The following is a 21735-nucleotide window of genomic DNA, read 5'->3' on the forward strand; positions in this document are numbered from 1 at the left end:
ACTATGGGTCCGAACTGACTCAGTGGTACCTAACAACACCAGCAACATCTTAAATAGTCGAATAGTAACGGTATCATTTTTTAAAGTTTTCTTCAGGAAAGAATACTGAAACTGACATCTTTAGCGATACATGATTCTCCACTTGAGGCCGACTTTCCTTGGGAGTGCAACATGTTCCATTCCCACTGCCTCCGGGAATGGTATCCTAAAGTTTTCTCCATCAAATCTTGGAGAAGCCCAGAAGTTTCCACCCACTGACTGCTAAACTACATCTGAAATCCAGGAGCAGAACAAACCCCCTTGGTCAGATTATACGTTCTGATGATGACATTGACTATAGCCAAGCCCAGGGAGTGGAGCAAGGCCTAAAGGGGTGCCTGTAAATTGAGACTCTTGTTTGTGATTGGTGGACTGAGTAAGGTGGAGGGAGACAACCAGTGACTGAGCCAAAGGCCATACAACATAAATGGATAAGAGATCCAAGTCTTCTGGAGCCATGATTCCCATTTGGCCCATCAAGACCCATCCACAGCATGCCAGAAGTTCATGTACAGGGTTTTTGTTGTTGCTAGGGGCCCCTAGGTGGTTGATCTACTTTGTTGATGTACTTGGCTGCTAAGAGAAAGCTGGAGGGTCAAGTTCACCCATAGCCACTATGGGAAAAGGCCTAGAGATGTATAGCCAATGAAAACTGTGAAGCACAATTCTACTCTGACACACATGATGTCATGAGTCAGAGGCCACTTGACGGTAACTGATCTGGGGCATGGGGTGTTGGTGATGGTCATGGTTGGGTTAATTGCACTTGACGGTAACTGATCTGGGGTATGGGGTGTTGGTGATGGTCATGGTTGGGTTAATTGCACTTGACGGTAACTGATCTGGGGCATGGGCATGGTTGGGTTAGTTGCCATCAAGTCAGCTCTAACTCAGAACGACCATGTGTGTAACATAACAAAATGCTGCTGGCCCATTGCCATTTCTGTGATCATTTCTATGCTTGAGTCCACTGCATTCATCCATCTCCTGGGGGGTCTCTCTCATCTCGTCTGGCCCTTTACCTTACCAAGCATGATGTCTTTCTAATGACTGGCCTTTCCTGGTGACATGTCCAAAGTAAGTCATTAACATCTCACCACTCTCTCATTGATAAGGGACATTCTGCTTGTATTTCTTCTATGAATGATAATTTCAAGAGTAAATTATTGAAGTTGGTTCATTTTAAAAACTTCTCACTGCCATCAACTTCATGCCGACTCATCATGATCCTATGGTAGAACTGGCCCTTGGGGTTTCAAGACAGTTACTCTTTACGTGAGTAGAAAACATCCCCTGTTTCCTGCGGGCCAGTTGGTAGTTTTGAACTGCTAACCCTGTGGTTAGCAGCCCAACACATAACCCACTATGCCATCAGGGGTCTAATTCACTAATTAGCCACTGGGAATGCAATCGCCAATGATTCCTGTGGGAATTATCATGCCCGTAATAAAAACTTCCTTGAATGGGAATGCAAAGGCTGCAGTTTAGCCAGAAAGCTTGGAATTATATAAACCTGAAAAACCTACAAACCAGGCAAACCCACTAGCTCCACATCCCCTTGTGAATCTAGTGTCCTATATCTTAGATCCAACATTGTCTTTTTTCTGCTACCTGATCAACCAGACTACATTTGTAACTGGCCTCTCCATGGTCTGTGACCAAAGAGCAAGCAGCAGAACCAGGTCCAGACCAGGGGAGAGGAATGAGCAGTGGGAAGCCTCTGATAGGCTTCTCTAGGGTGGTAAGTCTTATGGATCTGTCATGGGTCAAAGTGAGTGTAAGAGCCCTGAGAATCTCCAGAGAGAGCAAAGGACCGCTACTGTATGTAGGTGGACTGGGAGTTAAGATTTCTATCTGACTCGGTCCAGATGGCAGGTTTGTATATCCCAGGATGCTGGACCCCTGCTCTGGCTTTCTGTCCCTGATGAGTGCCTCCCCCTGCAAGGAGAGGAAGGAGGGTCTTCCAGTATGTTCTCCTCCAAACTCTGAAGACCCAGCATCTCTCGTGTGTCCTGACTACACCCCAGAATGCAGAAGCCAGCAAAGTCCCCATTTTATCCAGGGATGGCAACAGATGAGTGCATATATAAAAAACATGCTCCCCTCAAACTGATGTATAGATTTCATGCAAGCTCAGTAAAAGTCCAACAACTGTATGGGGGAACTTGACAAGCTGAATGCAAGTTCTACGAAAAGGGAAAGGGCCAAGAATCGCCAAGACTCTTCTAAGGAGAACTGGTAGCGAAGAGCCGCTCTACCAACTATCAGGAATTATTACAAAATTTGTAATCCCTAAGATAGCATAGAGGAGCACTGGGGGTGTCGTGCTCATGTGTTGGACTACTAACCACAAGGTCAGCATTTCAAAACCACCAGCTGCTTCATGAAAGAACGACGAGGTCTTCTGCTCCTGTAAAGAGGTGTAATCTCGAAAACCCAGCGGGGCAGTTCTACCTTGTCCTTTATGAGTTGGAATCAACTCAGTGGTCATGGAAAGATAGGATAGCATAGGAATCATGTATAAACAGACAAAGGGAATAGACTCACACTCATGTAACACTTGCATTTAGCCAAGAGTAGCATGGCAAGACAGCGGGGACTTGTTATTATTAGGTGCCATCGAGTCAGTTCTGACTGATAGCAGCCTTATGTACAACAGAATGAAACACGGCCCGGTCCCATGCCATCCTCACCATTGTGCTTATGCCTGAGCCCAGTGTCGCAGCCTCCCTGTCGATCCATCCATGTCAGTCCATCCTGTCGATCCATCCATGTCAGTCCATCCTGTCGATCCATCCATGTCAGTCCATCCTGTCGATCCATCCATGTCAGTCCATCCTGTCGATCCATCCATGTCAGTCCATCCTGTCGATCCATCCATGTCAGTCCATCCTGTCGATCCATCCATGTCAGTCCATCCTGTCGAGGGCCCTTTCTCTGTTTCACCGCCTTTCCACTTTACCAAGTGGGTAGGACAGGGTTCTCTAGAGAGACAAACCAGACTGCTAGTAATTATATATATATTTATTTATAGAGATAGATATATAATACAAGAAATGAACCGTTAAATTATATACAGATAGATAATACAAGAAATTAACAGTTAAATTATATAGCAGTGAGACACTAGCAGTCCTTTAAGGCTTGAGAGCTGCCCCTTCTATAGAGAGAGCTGGGCTGTATATACCCAGGCAGCAAACTGCAAGGCAGGTCCCCAACTGTCATCAACTCTCAGTCCCCAGCTCTAGAGATGAACATTCCAATCGTGTGGGCTTAAAGGGACCTCAACTTACAGCGACACAGTCCACAGGCTAGGCATCCCACAGGTAGTGTACCCCTTTAAACTGAGGCACAGAACAAGCAAGGCGAGGCTCACCGAGCCATTTATCCCTCTGCCCTTCAGTTAATCCTACTTGTGTTTATCGGCCAGGCTGGCACAATAAACTATCGCACCAAGCATGATGACCTTCGCCAGGGACTGGTCTTTCTTGATAACATGTGCAAAGTACATGGGACAAGTGTCACCATTCCTGTCTCTGAGGAGCCTTCTGGCTGCACTTCCTCCGAGATAGATGTGTTTTTTCCACTGACCGTCTGTGGTACTTTCGATATTCTTTGCCAACACCATAGTTTAAATGCATCGTTGTTTCTTAGATCTTCCTCATTCAATGGCCAACCTGCAAATGCATACGGGGAACTGGAAATACTGTGACTTAATACTTACCCGGTGGGGGAAATGCCATAATTATAACAGTGGTTTTCCTAAGGCGAGGCTTACCCATTGCACTCTGGGTGTGCTGACCCCTGCAATTTCCCCAAATGTGGGAATGCAGCTGCACAATTGTGATAGCGGGGGACTGTGTTCACACTCTCCCCTAACAGTTCAAAGAGAGAGAGAGGGAGAAGGCCATGACTTGTGTCAGGCCCACGTCAGTCCTCAAAGTACCAGCCTCGCTTTTTAACCCTTAAAGAGGTCTGTGGAGCAGCTTTACCCAATGCAAGGAGTCCTTCGATCTTCTTTGATCTCTTGAGCATTGACTGTGGATCCAAGCAAGAGGAAATCCTTGGATCCACCATCAATGCTCCTGGATTTGACTCGATGACAATGAACACATATGATAAACCTGGTGCAACCAAATGCAAGTGACAAAGGAAACCTGGAAGCCCTGCTCAACGAACTGCACCCGGCCCCGAAGCTGCCAGCACCCTTGGACTGAGGGCTGGGGTACTTGGATGGGAGAGAAAACAGAGTGGTCACCCCAGAAATGTGGAAGTGGCGGTCATTGGACCGTGGGGAGAACCCCGGCTCGGTGGGTGTCCAATGAAAGGGACCAGGAAGCCCACAGGACAGGTTGTGCTCCACTGAGGAGGGATCTGCACTTGGAAGAACTGAGCCAGGAAGTGCCCTGGCATCAATCCCCATACTTTGGGTGAACAGCGTCCAATTGAATGAGAGCTGGAACTGTGTGGGCTAAAACCTCGTGGGTTGCAGCTCAAGGTGGAACTGGGCTCGCATAGACTCCTCATACCGACAGTGTCTGCAGTGCTGGGTCACTGGGGAAAGTGATGATGATCATAATTCATGATAGTGCAATTGACTTATACCCCCGGGGTGGGAGTGGGGCGGGATTGACAATGCTGTACTTCTTTATTTATATGGGTTTTTGCTTTCCCGCTTGTAGCTTGTTTTATAACTCTCTTTCTTTTTGGGTGTGTATGTGTTCTGTTTGTTTGGCTGCTGGATGGTGTATGACTGCTATTAATGTAGCTGATATTATAGGACTGTGATTTGACCAACAAAGTAAACCTGAGACATGCAAACCCCATGCATGTAGTCTGGGCTCCGACTTAACTCTAGCCCCAATTCAAGAATGGTTAGTTCTGATAACATAGCCCTGCTCGATACTCACCTTCATGAATGATCACTGAAGATAGGGTGCTACAGCAAAATGTGGTGAGAAAGTAGATAGTGCCCGGCTATCAATTGGAGTAGTGTCTGGGGTCTTAAAGGCTTGTGTGTCTGGAGTCCTAAAGGCTTGAATTCAAACAAGCAACCATCTAAGCAAGGAGCCAACTAAGTCCAAACCGATGAAACACACCAGCTTGTGCGATCCAAACACAACAATTACTAAATTCTAATGTGGCAAAGGGAAAAGTATTAGAGCTGAAATTATGAACACGCAATTTGTAGAAGGCTAAGGAGGACAGTGGGAGCCCAAAACCCAACTGCAGAGCATCTATCAGACTGAGCCCCTGGCAGATCTGCTCTGGCCCCGGGCAAGAGTCCTGAACAGCCTGACTATCAGGCAGAGACCGTGGAAACCTTGCTCATGCTGGATGGAACTCAATCCTTGGACAGTTGCCCTCCCTATAGATGCCACCTGAATGTGTTCTGGGTGGAAGTGTCTCTTAATGGTTCCATGACAGACATTTCTTCCCTGGCTTCTTGAATGTTGATGGCGGTCTTCTCTTTCTTACTCGTTATTTGTATTTTTGTCTTTATATTATTTTAATGCTATCCTTACCACCTTACTTCGATTTTGTTTGTTTGTTTCTGTTGGGTTTCCAATCTGTGAAACGCAGGAGGAGTGGATGCATAGTGATAGTAACTGATAGGGGATTCCGGGGTTGGGAGTGGGTGATAGGGGAGGAAAGGGGATTCCAGGAACAAAACAATGAAGGCGGAGTGCGGAGGGAGCACTAGAACTGAGAGTGATTGCGCGACTCAGGTAGAAGGTGAGTTAACAGGGAAGGCGGGAGTGTTCTAAAACTGATGTGGTGGTGCTTGTACAATTCTCTACATGATTGAATGATTGAACTATTGGATTGTACGATATGCAACTTATGTTCCAATAAAGTGACTGGGGGGAAAGTAGACAAATGAAATAGACTCATATATTTGACCACTGGCTTTCCCCGTCCCTCACCCCGCCCTGAGTAGGCAAACAATGGCTTTTATACAAGCGTAGCATGGCCAGTAAATTGGTGCTGAATGAAACTAGGCTCCTAGTTTATGCAAAAATCAATTACAGGTAGAGTGAAGAGCTAAGTGGAAAAAAGCAACAATTCTACCACTGCTCTACCCACATGTAGCAACTGAGCATTCGAGATATGCTGTCAAGCATAAATTTAGTAAAGAAAAAGATTCCGTACAATGAATCCTATGACAGCCTGACTTGACAAGGCTTGTTTTTCCAGGTCTCACAGGTTCTCTGCCGTTGCTGGGGGGCAGTCTTACCACTTCTCTATCACTGTTAGTGGAAAATAGGTGAGTTGTCCTCTGATAGGTGTCTGCCTCACATCGTGTCATGGATAGAATTGTATCTCACAAAAATCTGTCAACTAGACCATGATTCTCAGTGATTCGGCAGTTATGTAAAGACGTAATCATCTCCCATGATGTGATCAGCTAATCAATTGTGAGGGGATTCAGGTAGGATTCAATACCCTCCCTCACTCAGATCATAGCATTGATCCGATGTCAGGGAGCTTCTCTGGGGCATGGCATTCATCATGGCATATATCTCACAAGACATAAAAGCAGGAACAAAAGAGTCGGGAAGGAGGGATCTCAGTATACAAACAAAGAGCAAAGCACGTTCTTTGGACCTGAGGTCCCTGTGCTGAGATAATAGGAAGATGTCTTAAGAACACCAGGCACAGAGTTTCTAAAAAGAGATGGGCCCATTCCCCAGAGGCGACAACAATTCCACCACTGCTCTGCCCAGTTGAGCATTCGAGATGTGTGCCCTGGAGCTAGTGCCTTGAATTCACACTGCTGGTGTCCTAAGCTGCGGTACAGCTTAAAGCCACCCACTCATGGTATTTATGTTCTAGCAGCGCTAAGTCACTGCTACGTCACACATATTCCTATTTCACAAGTTTTGTGGCAAAATAGTTTACTTTTACGTTAAAATAATAATAATTTGTGTATATTGAGTTGAAAAACATATTGCTAAGGTGAATTTTATCTGCTGCACTTGGCTCTTTTAAAGTGGCTACTGGAAATATTTGAAATCGTACATGTGGCTCACTCCATTTCCTTTGGACATCACTGATATTAGATAGCACCCCCACAGGGCAGAGTAAAATTGCCCGATTGGGGTTTACAAAGCTGTCCAATTCAATGGAGCAGACCTCCCTCCGAGTGGCTGGTGGCTTTGCATCCACAGAGCTGGTGGTTGGCAGACGGGCGCTCATCTCACAGGGCCACCCGGGCTCCGACAGTGAGGAGCTCACACTGTCGCTGCAGCCACCGTGTCAGCCCATCCCTTTAAGGGTCCTTCTGCTTTTTGCTGCCCCTCACTTTACCAAGCATGATTTCTTTGCCAAGGTGACAAGTTGAACTACCGCCGTGGGTTCCCAAGGCTGTAGATCTCTATGGGGCAGAAGGCTTCATCTTCTTCCTCCCTTGGAATGGCGGTGGTTACAAACTGCTGTCCTTGCAGTGAGCAGCCTCAGTCATAATCCACTATACCACTAGGGCTCCTGAAGTAGGAAATCAGATCTTAAGTAATATGAAGGCCACTGTGGCTCTAAATGGAAAGATTGACTTGTTTGCCTATTTTTAAGTTTTCAAAGATTCCATTTTGGCTTTCAAAAAATACACCATGAAGAGATTCAAAGGGGAAGCTGTCCGGCAGGAAAATAAATTAGCTTCACACACAACCCTCAAATGGCTTATATAAATAAGAATTCCAATGTATCAGTAACAAAAATACATACATTTCAAAATAAATATAGGAAAGGATTTAGCACAAGCACGTCATCAAAAATCATATATCCTATTGAAAAAGTGCTCAACTTCAGGAGGGCAATGCCACTTCAAGCCATACTACAACAGCACTGCACACAGCTCTAATTAAAAAGGCTAACAATGCCAATGGTTGGCAAAGATATGGAGCAAGGGAAACCCTAACAGTAGGGTCCACAGTTTGATATCCTCTCCCAAGACTCAACACAGGCATTTCCTGTGATCCAGCAATTCCACTCCTAAGTGTTTATTCAACAGAATGTTTGCACATATGCATTGTTTACAAAATGTAAATTACAGTATTATTTTTTAATAGTCGACACTGAAACAACCCAAAGGCCACATACAGCAGAATGAGTGAATGGTGATACAGTCACCAAGATGGAATGCTACAGAGTAGTGGAAAAGAATGAAGTCACAACGATATACAACAGTGTAGGTGAATTTCACAAACATGTTGAACCAAAGAAGCCAAACACAGAAGCACCTATATTTTAAGGAGTTAATTTACGTAAAGTGAAAAAGCAGCTAACGTCAGACATGGCATGAGAAGAACAATTGCCTTTCAGGAGAAAGGTGAGCTAGTATACAAAGAGGGGGCTCGGAGAGGGCTGTCAGCATTCCTTTGTCTTGACTAGTGCAGTCATTACAAGTGTGGACTTCGTGGCAAGTCACAGTGAGTTGCATGTTTGAGGAGAAGGCATTTTTCTGGGTACATGGGAGGTTTCATAATAAAAAGGCCTTTTGTTTGGGTTTCCAAATGTGGGTGCTTTTCAACAAGTCTCAACTTGGAATTGTGAGTTCCAGCAAGTTGTAGTACCAGGAGGGAAGTGTGGGGCTCTTGGATTGAAGATCCCACCAACTCTCCCTACTTCCCACTCACTCCCATCATCACCACCGCCACCAGTCACTCGCCACCAAGTGTAAAGAGATGATCATAGGATTTTCCTTTTTCATTCGGTTAATATGGGAAATGGCATTGCTTTTTCAAATGTTGAACCATCCTTGCATCTCCGCAATCAGCTCCACATGGTCATGACGCACTATCATTTTAAAATGCATTTGTTGCTGGATTTGATTAACTAATACTTACTTAAGGATTTTTATAAAGTGTTTCTTCCTTTGTATATTTTAATTGCTGATTTGTGGTTCTGATGCATGTATCGAGGAGCCCTAGTGATGGTAGTTGGGCTGTGATCCACATGGTTGGCAGTTTGAAACCACCAGCAGCTCCTCTGGAGAAATATTGGGCTTTCTAATCCTGTAAACAGTTTCCGTCTCAGAAACCCCTAGCAGGTCACTATGAGTCAGCATTGACTTGATGGCAGTGAGTTTCATTTTTGTTTGGTTGGTGGTATCTGTTGGCTGGACAAGTATGCCTCTCTCTAGCTACACAGCTCTCTCTGATTTACCACAAAGTCCACATTTGTAACCACTACACAAGCCTGCTGACACTGACATGTGAGTCCTCTCTGGTCAGGCTCATTTGTCTTTCCTTACAGGATTGAGCAGAGGGGTAGAGGCAAGATGCTGTGGATGAAAGCCCTGGGCTGTTGGTCCCCGAGTGAGTGCACAGGAAACGGCACCACCAGATGACAGGTGAACAGGGACATGAGGGGCTCTCATACCTCTAGTCACAGGTCCTGCAACAAGAGCACATGCATGCTTCCCATCACGGAGCGTGCAGCAGCACAGGTGGGGCGGAAGCCTCTGGCTGCGGGCCCCATAGCACACACAGGAGGATATTGCTAGCTAATCAGTTTGGGGGGTTGTGGGGCTTGTTGATTATTTTCCTGCTTTCCAAGCCTTTGATTTTTATTTCTTTCTGCTTTTTAAATGCTATTAAATATGCTATTTTTCTAGTTCATTAATGTGGAAACTTAGTTCATCAATATCAAGGAGCTTCAAAAAGTTTGCAGAAATATTCCAGTCTTTTTAAAATTCTATTTTTCCCATGGTCTTTTAGAAGCACCTCCTATTAGACTCTGGTTCTTCTTTCACATACACATGTAAAGATCTAGATTTCCATGTAAGTTTTGCTTCATATGCATCCTCCAGTGGTATCCAATTTGCATCAGTTCAAAATATTTTCTAATTTACTTGGTGACTTTCCTTTGATGTGTGCGTTATTTACAAGTGTGTTGTTCAGTTTTTTAAAATGTCGAGGTTTCTAGATACCTGTAGCCGATTTCTCACTTAAAGGTTGGGATGGTCAGAGAACAAAGTAATACGAATGACTTCAACACTTTTAAGCTTACTGAGCCTTGTTTTCTATCGTAACAGATGGCCTAGTTGGTAACTGTTTTAGATGCACTTGAAAAGATGACTATCCTGTTGTTGACAGCCAGGTGTGCTACAATTATCAATTACCATATCTACGCGAGTATAAAATGAGTTTTTAGCACATTTTTAATGCAGATTTTGGGGCAAAATTAGGTGCCTCAGAGGATTTGGGATCTGCTTATACACGAGTATATATGGTAGATGTATTCAGTTGGTGATGTTGCTGGCTACAAAAACTGGGCAATGAATAAGGAAGATCAAAGAACCGATGTCTTTGAAGTATGGTGTTGGCAAAGACTATTGAATACACCATAGATTTCCAGAAGAATGAACAAATCTGCATTGGAAGAACTACAGCCAATGTGTTCCTTAGAAATAAGGATGACAGAGTGTCATGTCACCTATGTTGGACCTGTCCCTGAAGGAGAACATCACGTTTGTCAAAGTAGAAGTCTGCAAAAAGGAGGAAGACCCTCCAGCAGATGGACTGACACCGGGGTTCCAACAATGGGCTCGGGAATAGAAGCAATAGTGAGGATGGTGCAGGAGCGGGCGGTGTTTCAGTCTGTTGTGAATAAGGTCACTATGGGTCGGGGACAACTCTACGGCACCCGACAACATCAACAACAGCATGCACGCAAGGAAAAAAATCATAGGGTCAGAAAAGTCTTTTGAAAGAAAAGTACCCCTAAGCTCATTAGAAACATTGGATATTTGTTGCCCCAGGCAGACAAGGTGGGAAGAACTTCCCAGGCCAGGGATTGGCATGAGTTAAAGCACCTCTCATCAAGGGGCCATTCTGATTCATGACGCCCCCATGTGTGTCAGAGAAGAACTGTGTGCCAGGCTTCTCCAGGGTGCCTCCCCAGGCCTTTCTTCTGAGGAGCCTGCGTGGACTCAAACCACTGATCTCTGGGTTAGCAGCCCAGCAGGTTAACTATTCGTTCCATCAAAGAAAAATCAAAGCAATCAAAGCCCAAGCTCCCCGGCTATTGAGTTGATTGCTATAGGACAGTTGGTCTGCACTGTAGGTTTCCAAGAGTGCACATCTTTAGGGGAATAGGGAGCCGCGTGTTCTGGCAGCTCATCAGTTTGACTGAGGGGGGGCGGGTGAACACTTGTCTTTGCAGTTAACCACCCAACGCTTAACCCGAGGCTCCACCAGGCTCCGTTTGTACTACTGAGGGACTCCTAGAAGCTAAAGCAACGGATCGTGAAACAGCTTCCTGCCTTCAGGAAACTGCAGACGTGCCCACACAGTGCATGTGTTCAACACTGTGTCCCCAAGACCCAAACACGTCCTGAAGCATGCTGGGTGTGATAGGAAAGGAAAAAAAGGGAGAAAGGAGGGAGGGTGGGTGGGTAAGGGGCGTTGGGAAAGAAGGAAGCAAGAGGGGGAAAAGGAAGGAAGGATAGAGCAGGGAGAACACTCGCTTTGAAGGCAGTGTGTAAGCATGTCCTAAAATCAGATCTGGCTACGAGGATTCCGTGCTAGGACTGCTTTGAGTTCTTTTAAAACTAGCTGTAAAGTCACCAAGTGATTTGGATTCGGGAAAAATTCGTTTGCCTAGACTATTACATGGTTGGAGCCAATGTAACGTCTTCTCAGATAGGAGATTGCTGATTTTGTGTGGGATCGTCACAGAGGGTTTGATTCAGAACATCTGGCTGAAGGTGGGAGCGATGTCTGACTCCGATTCCCATAGTTACGGTCTCAGCAACCCACAGGGTTTGAGCGCCCTGGTAGGCCAGGGTTCCTATGTCTCGGCATCCTCTCGGTTTGGATTTTGGGACCGGCCAAGGTGAAGTGTGATTTTATCTCTTGGATCTGTCACTTGACAGCGAGTTCTTCTAGGGCTGGTCCTACAAATGGGTTACTCTCTCCGTCATCGAGTCAACAGCGACTCACAGAGACCCTACAGAACTGCCCCTCCACGGAGGCAGCTTCTGAGACTGTAATTCTCATGGAAGCAGCTGATGGTTAAGAACTACTGATCTCGCGATTAGCAGCCGCTCATGTAACCCACTGCGCCGCCAGGGCTCCCTAGGGACCAGGTGTGGTCCTGAAAAGCTGGAAGGGCCAGGGCTCGAAGTCAGCCTATGGGAGGTGGATGGAGGAAGGGCGGCCTAGATCGGACGGGTGCGGCTCCCGGGAGGATCCTGGAGGGCGCTGTTGCCTGGAGACAGCGTGGGACGCCGTTACCTGGAGACCACTGGCCGTCTGGGACCTAGCCAACCGCCCGACCCACCCCGGGAGAGAGAGACGGACCGAGCTGGGCCAGCTTCATGGCGGGACGCCAGAAGGAGAAGGAAGTCCCAGATGAGGTCCATCAGAACCAGATCTTGCGGGAATTGTACCTCAAAGAGTTACGGACCCAGAAACTCTACACGCAGTACCACGTGAATCCCCTCCGGAAGGGTGAGGGGCAGGGCGGGAAGGAGAGGGGGGCTGGAAGACGGAGTGGTCTGCAAAGGGCTGGGGGAAGTGGGGGAGAGACTCTGGACACTCCCACCCCCCATGGCAGGCTGGTGTCGCGTTTCAATCCCTGCCCTATCATGACCCTTTTAGGCTTCAGCAGTCAAGCCCTGTCTGTGAGGGTCTCACCACACATCGCATCATTTATATTAAAATGCATCTGACGATTACGTCACGATGTTATTGTCAAGAAAGGCCAAAGGCTTTTTAGAATTTTGCTTGGGAAATGGTTTACTTATATTTCGGAGGATGGTGTATTTTGTGGTTTAGTTGTTGATGATGGTTTTCTTACTTAGTCTGTTAAGCTAACATTTTCCCTAAATCCCCAGTATTGTTTTAGACCTTCAAAATGCACAGCGGGAGTAGCCCCAGGTCCATGTGGATAAGATGGGCCGGCCCACCCTTCGTCTCATTTTGTGCACTATTTGGGCAATTCCATCTGGTTTTGTAACAGCCAAACCAAAACCAAACTCCCTGCCATCCGGTCCATCCCGACTCAGTGAGTCTCAAATGGACCTCAAACCCCACAGATGCAGCCACCTCCCGGTACCTTCCTTCCCCTGCACGGCCCTAAGAACCCCACTCACCATTTGAAAGCGAGGTTCACTTTACAACCTCGCTCTCAGCCTGTGCTGCTCCGAAACACCCCGTTCTCAGTAAAGGGCCCCTTCTCAACTCCACCACACTAGACCCGCGCACCACGCACACCGAAGTCGTCAGCAGGACCTGTTTGCTCCTTGTCCTCTCGCTCACCTGGCCCTTTCCCGGTTCCTCCCACGCATCCTCCTGTGTTTACTCACCTACCCCTCCTAAGTCCACTCCTTTCCCAGCCTCCCACACAGCCAAGTGGGCCCCTTATCAGTAACTCTTGCCCATGTTGGTCTGACTCTGGACTCCTCTCTAAAAACACTGGTTTCTGCCGGCCACTGGTCATATCTGATGACTCTCCACCTCGCTGGCTCCACTTGAGCGGTCTGGCCTTCATGATGTTGCTCAAGCTCCTCAGGCTCACTGGCTTGTTCTTCCCACGGACACATAAAGGGCCCATTCCCACACTTGAGGCATATTTCTGTAGTGATACGTCATCCTCACCCTACTCCACCATCTGCCTGGCTATCCATGTCATCTTCTTGATTCTTCTTCACTCCTGCATTTGCTGGACAGGCTCTCTGTTGACTCATTGTCGGTCATCACAAACAGAAGGGAGACTCTGAGTATGAGCACCTTCTTTGAAGCTTATGATTGCGATCCCCAGCACCCAAGTCGCTTTGAATGATGTATGAAGTGCAGTGATGAATGAATGAGTGAGAGGGTGAATGAATGTGGATGGTGCTCCTCTGGGATCAGATGGCCTATGGGGTACAGAGCATGTCTGCCCTCTCTTGAGACCAGCCCCATTCAATAGCATGTTTTTTTTAGAATGAAGTTCTATTTCTCTGCTACCCCAAGCTGTGGTTTTTGAACACTTGAGATGTGGCTGGTGTCACTGAGGAACTGAACTTTTATTATGTTGCACCTCTCGAAATGATGGGCTTCTTATTTGTCTTATTCAACATTGTTCTCTAGTGGCCTGGCAGGTGGCAGGTACTCAGGAAGTGGCATATGGGTGCCTGGCCTTCGGTGGGTCTCGGAGAGGCTGTGGAGTGAATCCGTGTTTTAATATGAACCTGTGCTGCTGTTTTCTTTTGCAGTTCATACAATCACCAGAAAGCCTATGTCTTGGCATGATAACCTGGAGGAACCTGCAGATGGTAAATCTTGGGGTTTGAACACACGTTTGAAGTTCCACATGGGGGGCAGGTGGTTGAGGAGACCCCGGAGTAGTACGACCTGGTGACAAATGTCAGAGTCCTCTGCTCTGATTGGCTGGGAGCGAGACTCATAGTAACTGAACTCACTAGCGACTGACATCGTCAGTCTGTAAGGCCCGATGACTCCTTTTCAAGGCAGCAAAAATGTTCCTCATGGTGCATTTATGTATTCATAACCAATAACTTATGGGCCCAGCACGCTTCCGCTGTGCCACTCTGCTACGTCATAACCAATAACTTAATGGGTGTAAAGATGGAGTTATGCTAAGGGAGCTCAAATCCCAGATCTGCTCCTCAAAACTAGGTAACTTTGGACAAGTCACTTAACCTCCTTACTTTATCTTTTGGGGGTTTGTGAGGTTTAAGTTAAACAATTGAAAAGTCCTTAGAACAGCATCTGGTCCATAGTACTCAACAAAGGTTAGTCATCATTGCAGGCACTCCTTGCTTTTCGCAAGGCCGTTTTATGCCACTTGATTTCTTTGCTTAAGTAAGACCTGCAATGGTACCAGAAATCAGAAGAGGATTTTTACTCTTGGGGGGGAAGGGCAGAAAGTGAAAGTAGCGTTCAGCGTTTGTTTTGCAGGGAGTTGTAAAAGAGCCCACAGGCACCCAGACAGTGAGAGCGGGACTGCTAAGCTCCTCCCCCGGGGATGACGCTCAGCAGCTGAGCGAGGGCCTGCCATAGCTTTACACTCTGTCTGTGAGCGCATTTTAGTATTGTTAGTATATCATTTTAGCATCTCAGGATGATTTTCGGATTTATGTGCTATTTGGTAGTATTGGGCAGGTTATTTGGGGGATCTGGGGACACTCAAAATTTTATTTTCCTGTGCAAATAGTTTGGCAATGGCTGCTTAACACCATTCCAACTTTGGAAAGATTACTGTCAGGTAGCGGTAGGAAGTTGTAGTCTTTTCATTGCTCCCCTGTCATATCACTATAGGAGATGAGAATCCCACCGCTAGTGAAGGAAACAGACAAGGAATTGGTATGGCCACAGTACACATGAAGCAGGTATCTAAGGCAGGCAGGAGACTCCTAGATGATCTTAGGAGAAGGGATCATAGGATGACGTAGAATGTGCCAGGTGAAGGAGACTAGGGAAGGAGATTCCAAGCATGCAGAAAGGCACGGAAGTGACAGGTGTTCATATGGCCCAAGAACTGTAAGCAGTTGGGCACAGACAAGAGGATGCAGGTGGTGAGATGGCCAGGTTTGGGAACGAAGGAAGAGAGCTCCCCTCTGCTGGAAAGCCCACGCCCTACCTCTCCCTTCGCCTCTACCTTCCCCGAGTCGGATCTGATGGAGGAAGGATGTAGGATTTAAATAGGAAGGTGGGGTGGAAAATGGGGGAGGAGAATAGAGGATCTCATAGCACAGGAAAGGATGATGTTGTTAGGTGCCGCGGAGTCGGTTCCGACCCATCGCAACCCTATGCACGACAGAAACGCTGCCCAGTCCTGCGCCATCTTCTGGGCGAGAGCCCATTGTTGCAGCTACTGTTGCAGCTACTGCGTCAGTCCATCTCCTTGAGGCCCTTCCTCTCTGGGGCTGGCCCTCTGCTTCACCAAGCATGAAGTCCTTCTCCAGGGACTGGCCTTTCCTGCCACGACGTCCAAATTACCTGAGACAAAGTCTCCCCATTCTTCCCTCGAAAGGGCATTCTGTCTGTACTTCACCCAAGACAGATTTGTTTGTTCTGACAGACACAGATAAGTACATAAACTGCTGTTAGTGGTCAAGTCCATGCCAGCTCATAGGGTTAGAGTAGAATTCCTCCATAAGGTTTTCAAGGCTGTCGACTTTCAGAAGCAGGTTACGAGGGCTTCTTCCCCGGCATCTCTGGGTGTGTTCGAACTGTCAACCTCTCCACCAGTAGTAGTGCTTCACTGTTTGCAGCACCCAAAGACTATATAAACTAATACAAAAGCAAAACACCAAACCCACTGCCATTGAGTTGACTCTGACTCCTAGTGACCCTATAGAGAGAGTCCAAGACTGTCGATCTTTATGGGATTCAAGCTGTGGACTTGAATGGCCAACTGTGCGGTTCTCAGCAGTGCCGTGGATTCACTGTTGGGTTGCTCACCACGAGGTTGGTGGTTCAAATCCTCAGGAAAAGATGAGGCTTTCTGCTCCAGTCCAGATGTGCAGCCTTGGAAAGTCTAGGGAGCCGCCCTACTCTCTCCATGGGATTACGATGAGTTGGATTCAACCAGCGGGTTATTACCAAGTGTAGGCCCCAGCCCATGCTAGGCTCTTGATGTGCATTCCTTCATTCCATTCCCCCAGCCATTTCATGGAGGTGGAGACGTTCCTCCTATTTTACAGGCGGGCAGAGCAGGACTCAGAGAAGTTAGCAACTGGACAAGTAGCAGGGCCAAGATTGCCCATCTCAAAGCTCCGGCTTCTTTATTCCACGGTCAGACTGCCGCTCTCAAACTGAGATGTAATGCAGTGGAAACGGGGTCTATTTGTGCATTCCCGGAGCTGTGGGCTGACCAAGTATCTGTTGTCAGCAGCCACGTTGATTTTAATTCAGAAGGATGTGACTTCACCTCTTACCACCCGAGAAGGGAGACATGTTAGTGGAGACTGAAGATCGCAGCGCGGCTTGGCACAGACACGGGAGACAAGTGGGGAGCCGGCCAGATCTGGGAATGTGCGGCTTGACCAAAGTGAGGCTCCTGCCTACCGCGGTCTTGCGTGCAGGTTCATGACTGGCCTCCAGAGAGGCTTCTTCCAGCACCCATCTGACGCAGCAACCCCGTCTGCACAGGCTGCTTCCTCACAGAACGAGTGCTTGTCGGCAGCTAACAGATTTGCTTGTTTCTTGTGTCCGCAGTCTCCCCCCTACAGAGCCTTGCTGGCATAGTGACCACACACTGGGCTGCCAACTGCGAGGTCAGCAGTTTGAAACTACTAGCTGCTCGTAAAGAGTTACAGTTAAAAAGAAAAAGGAGTTAGTCTCAGAAACTCACAGGGGCAGAGCTACCCTGTCCCCTAGGGTTGCTCTGAGTCAGTATCGACGCGATGGCAACGGTAGTGGTTTGGTTTGGTCTCCCCGCCGAGACTGTGAGCTCCAGGAGAATGGGGACTGTGTGTGTCTCCCTCCGTGCTCTGCTGCCAGGCCCAGAACGATGCCCACCACGGATTGTGCTCAGCAGGTATTTGTTGAGATGAGCGCCAGCGCCAGACAGTCCTGCACGAGGCCCCTGGGTATGCTTCCTCCAAGGAGCAATGTGGAAGAGGCAAGGGCACAGGAAAGCCTGGCCAAATCATAACCCAGGTCTCTGCTCCCAGTCAGGTTTCTGAATCTCATTCACCATGCTGCCCAGGGACCGAGGAAGAAATACTGTGAGACACAGACTGAGAACCACGAAATCGGCTGGCACTCACAGCCCCTGGTAAGCATGCCTCCTTCGTTGGTTAACGCTAAGTACACAGGTCACGAAGCCCACGGCTGAAAGAACAGGCTGTCGAGAGGACTGCCTGGGCTTGAATTCTGGTTACCACTTTCAAGCTGTGTGACTTTGGGGTCTGACCAGGCTTTCTCGTGGCTCCCTCGCTGTAAAATAGGACACCCCAGTCTCTGTCTCAGGAAAGTCACCATGGGGGTGAACTGAAATAATATTTACAAAGCACTCAGCGCAGGGCCCAGTACATAGAGAAGACAAAAGCCAGCTGGGGTTTTCCATGGCTGATTTTTCCAAAGTAGACCACCAGGCCTTTCTTCCTAGGCACCTCCAGCCTTTTGGTTGGTAGCCCAGAGTGTGAACCATGTGTACCACCCCGGGATTCCAGAGAGCGTGTATTGATGGTCCATGTTGGGATGCTGACAGCATAGTCAACAGCTCGAAACCACCATCCACCCCGCAGCAGGAAAATGAGCTTTTCTACGCCTATAGGGAGTTACCGGTTTGGGAAACCCACAGGGGCAGTTCTGCTCTGTCCTATAGGGTCACTGTGCTTCAGAATCCACTGGATGGCAGTGAGTTGGGTTTGGGCTGAATGATAGTTTGCCTTACCAGTTATTAGTAAGTCTCAGTATGTCACTTCACAGCTCTAAACTCGATGCCCTTCCCTCTAACATGAGGAAGTCAGTGATAGCACTCACCTCACTCGACTTGAAAGGCACAGCTGCACGGGAGCCTGGGAAATGTAGTCTTCAGCCCAGTGACTCTAAGATGGAGGGCTTCTGTTACTAGAGGGCTCTGGGTGGCACAATGGCTCAACCCCTAACCCACTGGTTGCCAGTTTGAATCCACCCCGAGGCACTAAGGAGAGAGGCCCAGCAATCTACTGTCATCAAATGATAATCAGACCTTCCGAAAGGCTGGGGTTGGCCGGAGTCAGAATCAGCTGACAGCGGTGAGTGGAGCTTTTTTTTTTTTAATGCAGAATTTGAATAGACAACTTGAAGGTTCTGCCGCATTTACTTTTTAACTCTGCTTTTATATTTTCTCACACAGAGGTTTCAAGTAGTCAGATATCACAATCTGCTCCATTAGTTCCTGGGTTTGTACTTTGTTAGGCGAATCTTCAGCACCCACACTATTATTGCCTGCCCCCTTCAGGCCACCTAATTCCCAGTCCATAGTGGAGGTTCAAAACTATCCACAGGTACCATGGAAGACAAGCCTGGCTACCTGCTCCCGGGAGCTGCTTGGAAGCCCTCTAGAGCAGTTCTGCTGTGCACGCTGGAGGGTCACTGTGAGTCGGAAGTGACTCAATGGCAGCTAGCCACGAGTCATTGGGGACAATCTACTCATCTTCCAGACCCAGCTCACCTGGGTCACCTCTGCCATATTATCCCGGTAAGGGGCTTCAGCCGCCCCACTCTCTGCCAAGCTGTCGGGTTTGCCTTCCCTGTGCTTCTGCTGCTCCAGCTTGGAGCTGTCCAATCCCTACAACACTTGTGTGCACCTGATTTGCATAGTCACAGCCCATCATTTTGTGGGATTTATCCGACATGGCTGTAAAAAGCACAAGCCTCTAACCTGCAGTGAATAAGGGAGGGTGAAGGTGGTGAAGGATAAATGGTTAGGGTGAAGAATGAAAATCAGACAAGTTAGACAATTAAGCAACTTAGAGAAACAGTACAAAGCACAAGTAATTGACCATGCTATTCATTTTCCTAAAGACCTAAGGCCTGGAAATGTTTAACTTGGACTCTCATGGCCTCACCTCATGGCAGGCTCACCATACTGTGATAGAAAGGATGAGTGGAGCCAACCCCGCTGAGCCTTGCAAACAGTCCGCTACACTTGCCCCAAAACTGGTTGTTACCATGGGTGCCGAGTCTGGAAATATGCCCTGCCTGCTGGATGATGAAAGGAGCCCCGGTGGCACTGTGAGTTAGGTGTTGGGCTGCTAACCACAAAGTTGGTGGTTCAAACAAACCAGCCGCACCATGAGAGAAAGATGAGACTGTCCGTTCCCATAAAGATTTACAGTCTCCAAACCCCTACCTAGAGTCACTATGAGTCAGAATCAACCCAATGGCAGTGTGTGGGTTCAGCTGGCGGGGCTGATTACCACACTCAGCTGGTAGCTAAGAGATTTGAGACCACCCAGAGTAACCTTGGAAGATCTAGTGACCTCTTCCCCCAGATCAGCCATTGGAAACTGTGGATTCTACTTTGGCACACGTGACTCCACAACTGGTGGGCTGGCCTATTATTCAAAACCCTGCTGTCACTTGGTGCCAGTGGCAAATTGAAGAAGCAGATCCCAAACCCTTAGACCACAGTGTTGCAACACCATCAAAGGTAAATTAACTGGGTTTCAGAGTAATAGGAGTGGGGCCGTATCGTTGTGAGGTGCCATGGTGTTGATTCTGACTCACGGCTGCTACCCCACGTGCAGTAGACCGACACCCCTGATCCCACGCCTTTGCATACTCATGGTGTTTGAGCCCACTGTTGCAGCTACTGTGTCATTCCGTCTCACAGAGGGTCTTCCTCTGTATCAGTGACACGCCACTTAACCAAGCCTGATGTCTTTCTCCAAGGCCTGATCTCTCCGGATAACATGTGCAAAGTCCGTGAGATGAAGTCTCCCCAGTCTCACTTCTCAGGAGCATCCTGACTGTACTTCTTCCCAGATTTGCTTGGTTTTCTGGCAATCCCTGGGATAGCCAATATTCTTTGGCAATACCATGATTCAAATGAAGCGATTCTTCTGGTCTCCTTTATGCCATTGTCTGCTGTTCAGAAGCACAGGTGGCTATGAAAGTGTCATGGCCCAAGTCAGGAACAGCTCCGTCCTCGCTGTGTTATTTCTGCGCTCCAGAACTTCAAAGAGGACTTGTGCATCAGAGTTGTCCCATGCAAGAGGCTTAGCCTTCCCCAAGCTGGCAGGACATCTCCCCAGTCAGAATGCCATCACTCCCAGACACTGAAAGGCCACACTCACCAAATTACCCCCCTGCCTCCTGTCTCCTAGGAACACTGGCGGGAAGTAGATCCTTTCAGTCTGTTGTACAAGGTACATTTACGGAGTCCTCTGGGTAACTATTTCAACATTCATTGCTTCATTTAAAAAATACATATGTACCATATAGTTAGTGTGTCCCAGCTACTGTTCTAGATGCTGAGGGAGTCTCCTGGTGGTGTGGTTAACACGTTCGACTGCTGACCGAGAGGCACCTTGAAAGAAAGGCAGGCCACGTGCTTCTAAAATATCAGCCATTGGAAACTCTGGGAAGCAAGGTTCTGGCACTAAGGGATCACAGTAAATTGAGATTGCCTCTATGGTGACTGGTTTACCTGTTAGGAAACATACATTCACGGTCCACAGGCCGTGGGAAAGGAGAGGGCAGCTACGGTGTGCCAGGCCAAGACAGTCTCCATCAATCTTCACAACTCCTTTCTCTAGAGCAGGGCTCCTCAAACTTTTTAAACAGGGGCCAGTTCGCTGTCCCTCAGACCCGTTAGAGGGCCGGATTATAGCTTAAAAAAAAAACTATGAACAAATTCCTATGCACACTGCACATATCTTATTTTGAAGTAAAAAAACAAATGGGGCAAAAACCCCCGGCGGGCCGGATAAATGTCCTCGGCAGGCTGCACGTGGCCCACGGGCCGTAGTTTGAGAACGCCTGCTCTAGACGTGCTCTCTCCATGTCACCCACCAGAGGTTATGAACTACAAAGTGCCTGGGGCCATCCATCAGCAAGAGTGGGGCCTGCTTTAAACGGGCTCCCTCTGACTCTAAGCCTGGCCTTCCTCCTTCTGATCCCCTACGTTCTCCTGTAGATCGACCCTGCCCACAGTGACTGCAGGCTGAACCACTTCAAGGTCTTCAATGACATCACCCTGTACAAGGCCAAACTGTGGCAGTTGGGAGCGGGCTACAGCCGCAAGTAG

General features: G+C 47.9%; 1 protein-coding gene and 1 non-coding gene across 2 annotated transcripts; both read left to right on the forward strand.

The window, feature by feature from the left end:
• Nucleotides 1-3755: 3755 nt before the first annotated feature.
• On the forward strand, nt 3756-3917 carry LOC142438012 (U1 spliceosomal RNA). Its single transcript, XR_012782499.1, has one exon. It is a non-coding gene; the product is annotated as a U1 spliceosomal RNA (small nuclear RNA).
• An 8444-nt stretch (nt 3918-12361) lies between these two features.
• CFAP144 (cilia and flagella associated protein 144) lies at nt 12362-21735 on the forward strand. Its single transcript, XM_075530553.1, has 4 exons — nt 12362-12494; nt 14243-14302; nt 17669-17772; nt 21625-21735. Exons 1-4 carry the CDS (start codon nt 12362-12364, stop codon nt 21733-21735), a joined length of 408 nt encoding a protein of 135 aa, XP_075386668.1.

The sequence above is a fragment of the Tenrec ecaudatus genome, chromosome 1 (genome assembly GCF_050624435.1).
Source record: "Tenrec ecaudatus isolate mTenEca1 chromosome 1, mTenEca1.hap1, whole genome shotgun sequence".
Lineage (NCBI taxonomy): Eukaryota > Metazoa > Chordata > Mammalia > Afrosoricida > Tenrecidae > Tenrec > Tenrec ecaudatus.

What these genes read in the sequence shown, in the direction of transcription:
- CFAP144 (XM_075530553.1), top strand. Translation starts at nt 12,362, where the DNA reads ATGGCGGGACGCCAGAAGGAGAAGGAAGTCCCAGATGAGGTCCATCAG. An exon ending in CCTGGAGGAACCTGCAGATG is followed by an intron (nt 14,303 to 17,668) that starts GTAAATCTTGGG and finishes CTCTGCTCCCAG; the next exon opens with TCAGGTTTCTGAATCTCATT. An exon ending in GCTGGCACTCACAGCCCCTG is followed by an intron (nt 17,773 to 21,624) that starts GTAAGCATGCCT and finishes GTTCTCCTGTAG; the next exon opens with ATCGACCCTGCCCACAGTGA.